This window comes from Athene noctua, chromosome Z (genome assembly GCF_965140245.1).
Source record: "Athene noctua chromosome Z, bAthNoc1.hap1.1, whole genome shotgun sequence".
NCBI classification, from domain to species: Eukaryota; Metazoa; Chordata; class Aves; order Strigiformes; family Strigidae; genus Athene; species Athene noctua.
In genome coordinates, this window is record NC_134077.1 from 19171407 (window position 1) to 19184457 (window position 13051).

The 13051-nt window shown below is 41.8% G+C and overlaps 2 protein-coding genes across 2 annotated transcripts in view; both read left to right on the plus strand.

Annotated features, from left to right (window-relative positions):
• Window positions 1-1135: 1135 nt before the first annotated feature.
• The window catches only part of ITGA1 (integrin subunit alpha 1), a 75742-nt gene continuing 63826 nt past the window's right edge, over window positions 1136-13051 (plus strand). Inside the window, exon 1 of the mRNA XM_074931668.1 lies at window positions 1136-1340. Coding sequence (XP_074787769.1) covers window positions 1313-1340 — 28 coding nt within the window. The 5' untranslated portion in view covers window positions 1136-1312. The remainder of the gene's footprint in view (window positions 1341-13051) is intronic.
• Window positions 6935-11836, plus strand: PELO (pelota mRNA surveillance and ribosome rescue factor). The gene is made up of 2 exons (XM_074932204.1): window positions 6935-7924; window positions 9062-11836. The coding sequence occupies exons 1-2, from the start codon at window positions 7199-7201 to the stop codon at window positions 9491-9493; spliced, it is 1158 nt and encodes a 385-aa protein (XP_074788305.1). The 5' UTR covers window positions 6935-7198; the 3' UTR covers window positions 9494-11836.

A 13051-nucleotide genomic window follows, 5' to 3' on the forward strand; every position in this document is an offset into this window, starting at 1 on the left:
ATAAGGACCTTTGCTCCTAAACACGGCTTTGAAACTGTGCACTGTTGGCTAAAATTTCCACAAATATACAAGGTGCACCTAAAGTGTTCTCATAAAATTAAGACAAAAGTTGGAAGATGTATTTAACCATTACAGTGATGATTAACAGCCTTAGTTTATTAGCCTCTGGGGTACTTGCACAAATTCCACTAACTTCCACTTACCAAATTCTTTGCTTCAATTCAAGGAAAAAATGGGGGACTTTTCCATAGCACCAAGATCTCCAGATTCTCATAAAGTATGTTGATTTCTCTTTTTCTTGCTTGAGGTACCATGGGTTCTCTTGTTTTATGAAGAACAAAATGATTTTTTCACCAGGTCCAGTGCAAGAACTCATACACTGCTGAAAAGATGTCACTTCACCTGAGCATCATTCTGGTAAACACAAAAGTCCTGCAAGTTGTTCTTTTACTGAGTGTTTAATGAACCCTGAAAATCCCTACTCACAGGCCTGAATCTGGCTGATTATTACCTTTGCGATTCAATCAATTATTTACTCGTGAAGTCATTCAGGGGGCAGGGAAAGAGGGGGAAGAGGTGCCATGCAAATGTTCAGTAGATGAGGGCAAAGGCAGTTAGTTTTCTGGTACTTCCTTTACGCAGCAAAGAAACACAAGACTCGAGAAAATCGTGCGCTGTCAAGAGTTACTGCATCCCCAGAGGCGCTGAGAATGGGCAAGGGGTGACTAGCTTCCTCCTGCAGGCAAATGACTGGCCGTAGAGTACGTTTTTAAGGGGTGATGTAAGAGAAATTAAACCTGACCAGCCAAACACACCCCAACCTCAATGAGGTGTTTTTCCTGCTGAGAAGGGCAAGAGAGGTGGCCGTGGAGAATGCCCAGCCCTCTCCTGCCCTACTGGGAGAGGGGCTGTCCGGCGGGAGACATTTATTTATTAATTATGATCGGGCAGATGTCCCTTTAAGGTCTGCCGTCCTCTCCAAGGGCTGCAGCCGGAGGCTTGAGGGGCGGGGGACGTATTTGGCTTTATTTGTACATTTTAGCGCCGGGCTAGTTTTAAGGGGAGGTTTCTAAAGCTCAGTGGTCTTTGGGGGGTGGGTGGGAGGGAGGAAAGTTGTGTGTGGGGAGGAAGCTAAATCCTTCTTGATGAGAAGAAACAACGTAAAGACTGAACAGCAAACAGGAAATGCCTAACTCGGCTGCGAGGCAGACGCGCGGCGCAGAGCGCTGAACTCCACCGGCAGCGCAGCACCGCTCCCGCCACCCCTGCCCTCGGCCCGGGCTCCCGGCCCCGGGCTCGCAGGAGCCCAGGCATGGCTGCCTCTTACTGGATGCTGACAGGTGAGCAAAGCCCTCTTTCTGTCTTGCTTTGAAGACCCAGGTCCGGAAAGCAGCTCTGCTCCTTGCGGGACGGGGGTGAAGATGTTGGGGGCTGGCACCGAGTGACCGCCTCTCCCCCCACCCCGATCCCTCCACCTGCCCCTGCCCCGAGAATGCCCTCCCCGGAGCTGCCCTGCGGCTGGAGACCGTGAGGGATTTCGATTTGCTTCTCTCTGGGAACTTTAATCCCTAAACCAATTCTAAAAGCCGGGGGCGCCGCTAGATGAGGATGAATGAGAGAAATACTATCATTGAATCAGACTTGGGAAGAGAGGTGTACCTGGCAACTTTTTAAAAATTAGGGTAGTTTTCCTGTTTTCCTTCGTTTGCCTTTCAGATGTTCTGAGTGGTAAAAGGGGAAGTGAGCAAGAGGTTAACTGAACCTATCTAACTTAACAGAGATGAATTCATTCGGAGATGGAATATGTAATATTTCTTTTTAGGGTTTCATTTATTGTTATGGACTTACTTGCTTTTTCAGAGAGAGAGAAAAAAAAAAAAAAAAGAAAAAGAAAAAAAAGTACCGTAAGTAACAATCCCCCTAGCTAGTCAATCTGTCGTAACAATTTGGAGGGGAAATCAGGGGAATCAAAGTGGGAAATAGGCTAAGGCAGTGCTGGGATACATGTGCTTGCAGATTTTGATACCGAGCTTCCCAGCAGCACACAGTGAACAGGAGGCAGTACAGAGGAAGAAATCAATTTCATAAGAATTGCCAAGATGCAGGCAGCAGCAAGTGGGGAAAAGGCAACACTAGGGCTTTTCCCTCTTCTCTCTGTGCTTATTGTGCAAGAACAGATGCAGGAAAATGTGAAAATCCGAATGTCATATTTTAGTGTGCCATATTTAGCCCTTGTTCATAGATGTTTTGATTACTTTTATTACACAGTGATATTCTTTTGTTTGTGTTCCTTCACAGAAGGAGGCTTTGTAAAGTGGTAACAATTCAGTGTGCCACAACTTCTCTTCAGAGTTGCAAAGTTACCACTGGTACTGCTGGCAGATAATTCACCAATTACAAAAAGATTTATTGTCAGATAGGAAAACATCTCAAGAGTAGGTCCCATACAGATCTGTCAGGGTCTTAGTAATATTTTTTTGCTTTGGGGTTGGGGTGGTTTTTTTGGTTATGTTTGGGTTGTGGGTTGTTTTTTGGGTTTTGGGGGTTTTTTTAAGTTGATGTGAAATAGAATGCACTTAGAAATAAGAGGAGGCATTACAGATACCAGGAATGAGATTCAAATTGTTACCAATAAATAAGAGAAGTAGTTCTCCATAAACAAATCAAAATGTCATAAAAATAAGGACAAGGTGTTTTAAAGTTACAGTGGAATAAAAAAATGCAATTTAATTACATGCTCCTCTTTTTTAATAGAAAAAAAGGCAAATAATCTGGTAGGCACTAGCAGACAAAAACGATAGGATAAAGGAGATGCATAGAGGTGTACGTCTGTGTATTTATACAGAAATTTTTTTTAATTCAACTTGGTGTTGGTGAGGCCCCTGAGAATCTTGAGTACAGGAAGTCTGACAGATGCAAACAGACAGTCAGAAGTGCACAGAAAAGTGACAAGCCTGATAAGGGCTGAGGAAAATTATCTGCAAAGAAAGGCTGAATGAATTAGGCTTGTTTATCTAGAAGAGAGAAACCCAAGGGCAAAGTGTTAAGCATTTCAAATACATATATTTACTAATGTATTATTAGTGAGAATATTCTTTTAAATGTCAGTGTTTTCCTTGTTTTGTGAGAGCACTCAATCATAACTTTCTATATTGGATGTGTTGGTTTACAAGGAGATTGATGAATAGCTGGTTGTCCATATCCAACAAAGGACAAGAGAAAATCAATGTAACTTGCTGTGCAAAAACACTTAGGGAACACTGAGAAGAACTTTCTTGCTCTTCAGGTAATGAACTGCTAGAACAGGCTATCAAAAAAACCCACACCTGCATAATTTCTACTGAGTTTTGATAAAGTTGGATAAACACCTGTGAGGGATGGTTGGGGTTTACTTCACCTGATCTCAGTGTAAGTAGTTTGACTAGAGATCTGCTAAAGTTTTCTTCTGCTCTATGTTTCAACAGAAGAGGAAGGCAGAAATCAACCCAAAGGGTTCCATTATTTTTAATGCTTCTTCACTTATAGTTTTATGCATTCTCTCCCGGAATTCACTCCTCATTGGTGATGATCATTGTTGTTGGTATTGACTGAGTACTCATCTTTACAATAGAAAGGGCTAGTAATCATAAAGACAGAACTATATGCAGAGAATGGTCTCTGTCCAGAGTCTGCAAAGGCAGAACAGACTCAAGATAAAGGGAAAGCATGAAAAAAACATATTTTCCCATTTCCCTCTCCATCTTTATCTTCCTTTGCTCTTGCAACAATAATGTCCAACATTTCTCAGCAGATATTTGAGATTCTTTCCCACTAGTTTTTCTTATCCAGGACTTGAGCATGTTTGCATGAATTCCAGCTAAAATGCCTATAATGTGGGGGAGAAAGGGTTTCCTATGAACATGACCTCTCCTTGTCTAAAAATATGTACATAACCCACCTTCATAAAGCAGCTGATCAAGACTCGAAGATGTAGGGCACTGTTTCAAATGTTTTCAAAATAATATTATGAAAACAGCATGGCTCCAAAATCCCTGTGAATATATGCTATTACTATTTTTATCTTCTCTTGTACTGTGCTTAGGAAGGTGAAAATGGATGCCAAATTACTGCAATTATTACTACTTTAAAAAAAAAAAAAAAAAAGGCAATAAATGGCAAGAACTCTCGGGTTCTACACTTAGTCTTAATCATTTGCCAAGACTGAAACAGACCATGTGATTTTGAACTTTTATGGTAAAACTGTATATGTAGAGTTAAGTATCCACTTGTTTTTGCTGTCCTGGGATCAAATTCATCTCTCCCCAACATCAGCAAAATTAGTATGAACTTACAAACTTACACTTATATGGTTCTTAAATTTTTGGAAATGTTGTTTTTCTTCTACTACTCATTCTTTATCATATTCAAACAAATAACAATACCCAGTACTTGCTTTTTAGGAGAGTAGGCAAAGCATCATGACTAGTAAATGCTTTCCTTTTGTAAGCTGGCGATGGTCTTGCTAATTGTGGATATATCATTGAAGTTTAGATTTGCCACTAAAAACTTGCAGATCACTGTTCATAACTCTATACAATCTCATTATTTGTTTGAGAAGACTTCGGCACATCTCAGTGTCTCTCTCTACACCACTCAATTTAATATGTTAAGTGGCAACTTTGTTTCAAGCTGGTTGTTGTTAATTTTGGGTTGGAGTTTTCTTGTTTGTGTTTGGATTTTTTAATGCAGCAAGTCACCTGCTTGCATGAACTGAATGTTTAGTTTCTACTGGATGGTACTGAATGCCAATCTGCAACCTTTATCTCCAGGGATGTGAGGCTGTTTGTAAAAATTAGACCAGAACCAACAGGCAGAGAAAAGTTTGTAAATCACAGAGCAAAAGAATGAAAAAATAAAATATTAATGTGGAAGGTAAATATGCACTACAGCTAATTTTTCTTGAAAGAATAGCATGAGGTTAACCCTTGCAATTTAATAATTGCAAAGAACATAAAGAAGAAAATTCACCATAAATTCACCATGTATTTACATAGATAAGTGAAAGGAACTAAAAAAAAGCTGAATTCACACTCTCTGCCTAAACCACAAAACATTAATACAAGATTATGAGTATGTACAAGCCCAAATTAAACAGTTATTTATAGGTGTGCTTATATTATATTCCCTTGGGTGGTCCAGCTTCCTTCTGTGATATCATTCATGCTAACAAGAGTTAAGCATGTGTACTCACAGGAAGAGAATCTGAGGTCTCATAAATAAAACCTATTATGTAATATCTGATAAAGTTGTTTTTACATCAGTATCAAGCTTAGAAACAAGGAATGCACATTACTGGGCCAGATCTGAGTTCAGTGTCCTGTCACAACTCACCAGTGCTAGATAGTTGAGAGAAATATGTATACTGTAATGGGAGATACAGGGTGATTTTTGCTCACAGTAGCCATCTATCTCATTAAACCCTTGACTCCAAAACCTTTCTAAGTCAGCAAATTCCATAATCCACAGTGATTTTTCAGAGAAAAAAAGAAAGAAAGAAACCAGAAACTTTCTTTTAACAATTTGCCACTTTCTCATCTCAAAGAGGATGTCCTCATGCTTTTTGGTAATCAGACTGAGTATGTAGACATTCCAAACTTACTGTATCTGTTCCAGTTGCCCTGATACACTTATCAAGGCCCATTAGTTTGCTTACTTTCTCAAATTTTGTTTGTTATTTTGAATCATTCTTCACAGCAGCATTTTTTCTATTCTCCATTCTTTTCCTCATTCTTTCTAAATCTGCAACATTCATTCTGAAGTGGAGTTTTCAGCATCATACCCCATTTCAAAATAAGCTGCAGTACTTGCATAATGCCATTTTAAAAAATATTATTTCTGGCTTGTTAGTCTAGGCTGCAAATTGAGCTGTGTAGTTACTGTTCGTGTCCCTTTTCTGTGCAAATATCATTGAACTAATCTGTGTGGTTTTGCCAGGCATATTACTTCCATTTGTCAACATCAAACTTTATTTGAAAAGTGGTTACTGCCTCTGAAGCCTCTCAACTACCTCACTCTAACTCGTAGTCAGAAAGCAGGTCACGTTTCAGTACAGGCTGAAGTGAAACTTGCACGTCTAACCAAAAACTTTTAAACTGAAGTTCCGTTTAAGAGCCGTGTCATAATACCGGTTCAGGTTTTAATGTTGCCTCGGTCTGGTTCTCATTTCACCCAGCGGCGGCTGTCAGACGAGCTGCCTCATGCACGCACCAGCAGCCGTTACGTTGTACCGCCTGTCCTCCAGACTCTGAGGTACCACGGAGTTCACTTACCACACCCAGAAACCCGGCTACTCAGCCGTACCTTTTCTCATCCGCTTCTCGTTCTGTAACCATAACCTTCCACAACTGTTTAGTTTTTGGTTTGTTTTCTGCGGGGTTTTCTTTCCCCTCTTCTCACGCGTGAGAGACTGTTAGAAGGCTCTGACACTTTGAATCATCGCTGTAAAGAGCTGGAGGTAAAGCACCAGCGCGGGCCCGGGCCCCGACCCCTCCCGCCTCACAGGCGGGGACTGTAGCTGGGACGCACATCGCTTTACCACCCTCTCCTGCGCACAGAGGTGCATGGTGGCTACCACCTAGCGCCCCCCGCCCCGTGAAGGCTTCCCCCCCGCAGATCTCCCCGCGGCTCTGGCCTGCGCCGGCTCCGCTGACCGGGGGGAGGAGGCGGCAGGTTACCGCCGCCGCGCCCCAACCACGGCACGCGATACGTGGGCCACTCCCGCGCGCAGCACCTCTGCGCATGCGCTGGGTCCGGATGCGGACGCGACGGGAAGGAAGCGGCCGTGCGCATGCGTGTCGGGCGGAGAGGGGGGGCGCGCGCCTCCAAGACGGCGCCTTTTAGGGCGGTCTGTGCGCATGCGCCTGGGGTGTCTGGGCGCTGCGCGTGCGCGCTGAGCTGGGCGAGGCGCCGGCTGAGAGTGCTTGGAGCCGGCGGGCCGCGGCGGAGGTTCAGCCCGGGCTTCGCCGCGGGCCCGGGGCAGGCCGGTTTTTGGTAAAGACCGCTCATCGCGGCCCGAGCTAGGCCGGCTGTCCGCCGGTCGGGAGCGCGCGTGTCGCGCCGCTAGACCTCCCGGAGTAGGCCTGCTGGCCGCTGCCGCCGCGGCTGAGGGGAAACCGGGGGGGAGGGGGGTGCGGACGAGGCAGCGCAGGGAACCGCCAGGATGAAGCTGGTGAGGAAGGACCTGGAGAAGGATAATGCAGGACAGGTGACCCTGATCCCCGAGGAGCCCGAGGACATGTGGCACACCTACAACCTGCTGCAGGTGGGTGACAGCCTGCGGGCCTCCACCATCCGGAAGGTGCAAACCGAGTCGGCCACGGGCAGCGTGGGCAGCAACCGTATCCGCACCACCCTCACCCTCTGCGTGGAGGCCATTGACTTTGACTCACAGGCTTGCCAGCTGCGGGTGAAGGGCACTAACATCCAAGAGAATGAGTATGTCAAGATGGGGGCCTACCACACCATCGAGCTGGAGCCCAACCGGCAGTTCACACTGGCAAAGAAGCAGTGGGACAGCGTGGTGCTGGAGCGCATTGAGCAGGCTTGCGACCCAGCCTGGAGTGCCGATGTGGCAGCTGTGGTCATGCAGGAAGGGTTGGCTCACATCTGCCTGGTCACTCCAAGCATGACGCTTACCCGTGCCAAGGTGGAGGTGAACATTCCCCGCAAGCGGAAAGGGAACTGCAGTCAGCACGACCGGGCCCTGGAGAGGTTTTACGAGCAGGTGGTGCAAGCCATCCAGCGGCATATCAACTTTGAGGTGGTGAAGTGTGTACTGGTGGCCAGCCCAGGCTTCGTACGGGAGCAGTTTTGTGACTACATGTTCCAGCAGGCTGTCAAGACTGACAACAAGCTTCTGTTGGAGAACAGGTCCAAATTCCTACAGGTAAGGCACTAAGCAGTCTCCAGAGTAGGTAAAAAGAGGCTCAAGAGCTGTCTGTGATAATAAAAAATGACAAGGGTGATGGGAAATAATACACTTATCAGAGAACATAAATTTGTCTGAGTAAAAGGAAATTATTTTCCTGCCTCACAAACTATAAGGTAGTTATGCAAGATACAGGGATACCTTAATGTGTAGTAGAAAAAGTATTAAATGTTTCAAACTTACTATAAAGGCATATTTAATCTTCAATTAAGAGTGAAGTACAACTTGGAAAATAGCTGTAGTGTTAATCTGTCAGTTTGTATAGCACGCATGTTTAATAACAGCTTTCTAAAGCTTTTTAAACAAGTACCTGGATGTGCAATAGGTCAGTTAATTTTATTGTTAGTTTTGTGCTACATAGTTAAAGGTTATACAGGATAAAGCATTTTTTCCTGTTCCCTTAGTCATCTCATTGATGGAGTGGATTTTTTTGCCTTCCACTGAAATAGGCAAACCCGGACCCTAAAATAAGTTTTCCTTTTCGTAAGGATGCTTGTATCATTTTTTCATTGGAGCCTGTAATATGCACTTGCAAAAGTCTGGTGGGCAGCGCAGGGAAGCATGTCCCAGTACTCAGTGGTCACGAAGTTTAGGAGATGCATTGCACTAAGACGCTACCTTTTGCATTTGTATCAAATGTACTTCACAGCTTTGCAAACATGGTAGCTGTGCAGTTGTGCAAGACTTGATGCTTTTGCACTGTATGTGTGCAGTCTTAAGAGGTGTTCCTCTTCTTGAATGCTTTAAAAGGGAGAGGCTTAAGTCTTAGTTTCATAATAGTTTCAAGTGGCCCTACTTGGGTGCTCTCTGAAACAGCTTGCATTTTTAACCCAGTCTTTGAACAAGAGAAACAGCTTTCCTGCATTTCTTAAAATACGGTTTAAGGGATTTGTTATAGGCTTTGGGTTGCAGGAGGTGTCTTTTAAGAAAAGGATTGTGTAGGTTTCAAGAAAGAGATAATTTCCTTGACTAGTAATCAAGATAAATATTCTGTATAGTGGAAGCTCTTTGTAATTGGCTAATCAAGAAAATGGTCCTTTTTATTTAAAAAAAAAACCCAAACAACAACAAACCTTTGACTTTTCTTTACTCTAGGTCCACTCTTCTTCGGGACATAAATACGCGTTGAAGGAAGCCCTCTGCGACCCAGCTGTAACTAGTCGTCTCTCTGACACTAAGGCAGCTGGTGAGGTCAAAGCCTTAGATGACTTCTATAAAATGCTGCAGCATGAGCCTGACCGGGCTTTTTATGGTCTAAAACATGTGGAGAAGGCCAATGAAGCCATGGCCATCGATACCTTGCTGATCAGTGATGAGCTCTTCCGACACCAGGATGTGGCTACCCGTGCCCGATATGTTAAATTGGTAGATAGTGTGCGGGAGAACATGGGCACAGTACGCATTTTCTCCAGCCTTCATGTGTCTGGGGAGCAGCTTGGCCAGCTGACAGGGGTGGCAGCCATCCTGCGCTTTCCTGTTGCTGAGCTCTCTGACCAGGAAGATGAATCTAGCTCTGAAGAGGATTGATAACACTGACTTCATTCCACAATTTCTTTTCAAAATCATGTTGAAATGACATTAAAGGTCCTCCCTTCCTAAATACTGTGTGAAGATGTGCCATGATATGTAATTTAAGTTTTTGATAGTATTTCTTACAGTGTCTTACATTAATTTCTTACATAGTCTGCTCAGCACACTAATGGATATCTGTTCTGTGGTAATGATTATTGGCATACTGTGCATTGGAGCTGACTGGTTTTGCAAGTTACACCCTGGACCTCCATCAGTACAAGAAAATATTGACTCCCATAAGCTGCTCATTCTTCATGTTAAGGCAGACTGGCAGCTTAGTCTTTTGATGTGTGTATGACATGGTAAACTAAGAGGGAGAAAATGATGCCAGACTGTATTTCTGTTCAAATGCTTGAAAAGAGTATTGCAAAACAAATGTAAACTTCTCCATGCAAGACCTATCAAAACTCTGCTTGATCTTAGGAACCCACCATTCTTCCTAAGATTTGGCAAAGGAGTGGGATCAACATCATCTGTTAGGGGGTTTTATGAGTCTAACCACTTAAATATTTCTGTGAAACACCTGATCCAATCTTTCAGAAACCAAGCCCTTTAAACTAACCATTTCCTCCCTAGTATGATAGTAGATGCAAGATAAATTGCAAAGCTCAGTGCACCCATTTCAGTTATCTTTTTGAATGCTGTGCTATTTGGAGATTGTCCTGAAAACCAACAAGGAATGATACATCTTCTCTGACTGTGTTCTGATAAATTGGCATTGGGATTATCTAGCACACAGTTCTGAGAAGGTATATGGAAAGACTGACAAAACCAAGACCCTGCTTTCCATGAGGAATCTTTTGACAACAAGTAGTTTAAGTAGATGCATAATCTGGTACTTTTCTGTATGTGTACCTCTTTAAAAACATACATAAGCTGTGGTACAGAAGTAAAGATTGAAAATTTATAAATCAAACTTAGCTTAAGATAATGACAACTGTAAATGAATTCCTTTCCAGTTATTTGATATACTCAAAGCATTGAGAGCTGCTAATGGGTTTTGTTTCTTTACTAGACAATAAGTCTTAGGCTGAGGAAGCAGAAACTGCTTTTAGGTTCTGACATACCTTCAAGAGGATTGTTCAGTTTAAACCAATGCTTGATGGTGTAGGTTGTGTGTGTAATTAAGCTTTCCTTTTTTAAATGTGGTTGGAGGGGGGGAACAGGAGAGACTTGCCAAAAATAAATGTCATTTAAGAAAGCTGTGGAAGACTTCTGAAATACAGAAAGAGACATAACAGATTTAAAACGAAAACTTTGCGTAGAATAATTTTAGGAAAAGCATTTTTAATGGTACTGTCATATGTTGATGGGTGCCAGCTGTTTGAATTTGATATTATCTATTATGAGCTGAAACATCAGCCTAGACTCCTTGATAGAGAAGTATTTTTGAATTAAAAGCCATCTCTCATTTTCCATCATCCACACAGCCTAAGGAATGCATGAACAGAACTTCAGAGCTGTGCTTTATGAACATTGATTCTTCTCTCACTGAATACAAGCAAGCCCATTAAGAGAGTTCTTTAGAGTCAGCTTGCATATATAAACTATAATATGTTATATGAGCATACGTTTTTGTCTTCAATGGTGTTGACTCCCACAAGCCATAGAATGCTCAGGTCGGCTTTCTTCAGCAGTTAGGAGTGGTTAAATTAAAATTCTTCTTTTTCTTCTAAAAATCTGCCTAAGCTGATTATACACTTTGCCACCTAGAAAGCACCTTGATTCCTGTGATATATGGAGTTAAATGTAGAGAACATATGAAGCAGGTAGAAGAATCTGATCTTCAATAAATATTACTTATATGCAGCAAATTGTGGCCTAAAACAGGCTCATAATGTCTAAGCAAGGTCATTAATTTCTTTAAAATAAACGGGTATATTCGTATTTCCCTTCTTATAAGTAATGCCAATTTGTTGCAGTTGTACACAAATAACACATTCGGAATTTCAGTACACCAGGAAATTCTTAGTTTAATTCTCAGCAAACTGAGAGACAAATCAAACTGTTCTTTGGTTGTGGAATGTTTTATTTTGTGTTAGACCAAACTGATTTCAATTATTCCATTTTAAACAAATAACTATAAAGAGGTTTTGCTGTGTACTGTAAGATTACAATGGCAATTTAGCAAGTCTGTGTTTTGTGCTTGTGGTAGTGTATCAGCAAGGAAGAGCAGCAGCCATTTTGCTGCTTATTTGGTTTTTTTAAGGTATAACAGCAAACATCTGGTAAGAAAATATGTTCATAGTGATTCTTGGAATTTACACTTCGAATTAAAATTCTGCACTGACTTTACAATTCATGAGTACTTTTTTTTAGCTATTGCTATCATAGCATTAACTTTCCGAAGGAAATGCACATCTAGTTGCCCAAAGTATGGAAGGGTGGGATTTTTTTTTTTTTTTAAGCATTTTTGTAGTAAAATAAATATATAGTCACTATGTAGACAAATGCTTCCTGTTTCAGGAAACAGCTTAAGGGTTTGATATTGAAAGTAGGCTCTTTTCTGTAGTTGCAGATGCTTGACCTGGCAAAGTTCCAGAGTTGCTAGTATCTTTTACATTTAAAGGATTTTGAACAGTTGAAAAGTCTATCTTGTCAAAGATGCTTGCTTAACCAGGCCTTAATGTCTGCGTGTAGATAGCAGAAGGAAGATGCATGTTACCTGCAGATCAAATGAGTAAGTGCTGGAGACATGGGAAAATATCTTTTTTCTTTTCTTTGGAGCTAAACATACAAGAACTAAAAACTGTTTGCAGTATGAAAATTGTTCTCTTGCACCTTAAAGTTTTTAGTAATTTTGAACAGTGTCTCAGTTTAGTTTCTGATTATGTTCTGACATAATTCTGTGAATTAGTACCACGGTTTATCTTCCAGTTCTTCGGTTTTCAAAAGAAATGAATGCACATTGTTGGTCTTAATGTTTGTTACCTTTGGTAAGAATAAAGCTTTAAAACCAATCAAGAAATCAGCTTGATCCTGAACCCTGCTGTGTCCTTCAAACATTCAAGTAAATTCTTTAATTTAGGTCACAAAGCATCTCTTGCAAGCTCATACTTTGGAGCAGGCCCCATTTTGTTAGTTTTGTCACCTCTGGCATTTAAATCCAGTTGTTATTATATAAATTTTCTGTGGTTGTTTACCAAATAAAGTTTGGTGCAAAACATGAGGTCACCACCAGCAAGAGACTAAAGTAATCCTGCTAGCTATAAAGCAAACTAAAAGATAAATCTTACAGTAAAACTGTAAAGCATTTAACAGTATTTGACCTAGTGAATTCCTCATGTCTCCTACTGTCTTCACCCTTGTACACTGTGTGAGCGAAATGATGGTAATGATCTTTTGACCACTCTGTGACCACCAGTGTAACAAGAGACCATAGCTCTTCAGCTTAATTTGTGATTTTAAAGCCATGCAAATGTCTGAAGTAATTTTCATTTGCTACTGTTCTCTCAAAGGTTAAGTAGCTCAGAATATTAAAACTATTGTACCCATTGAAAATTTCTTAGCTTA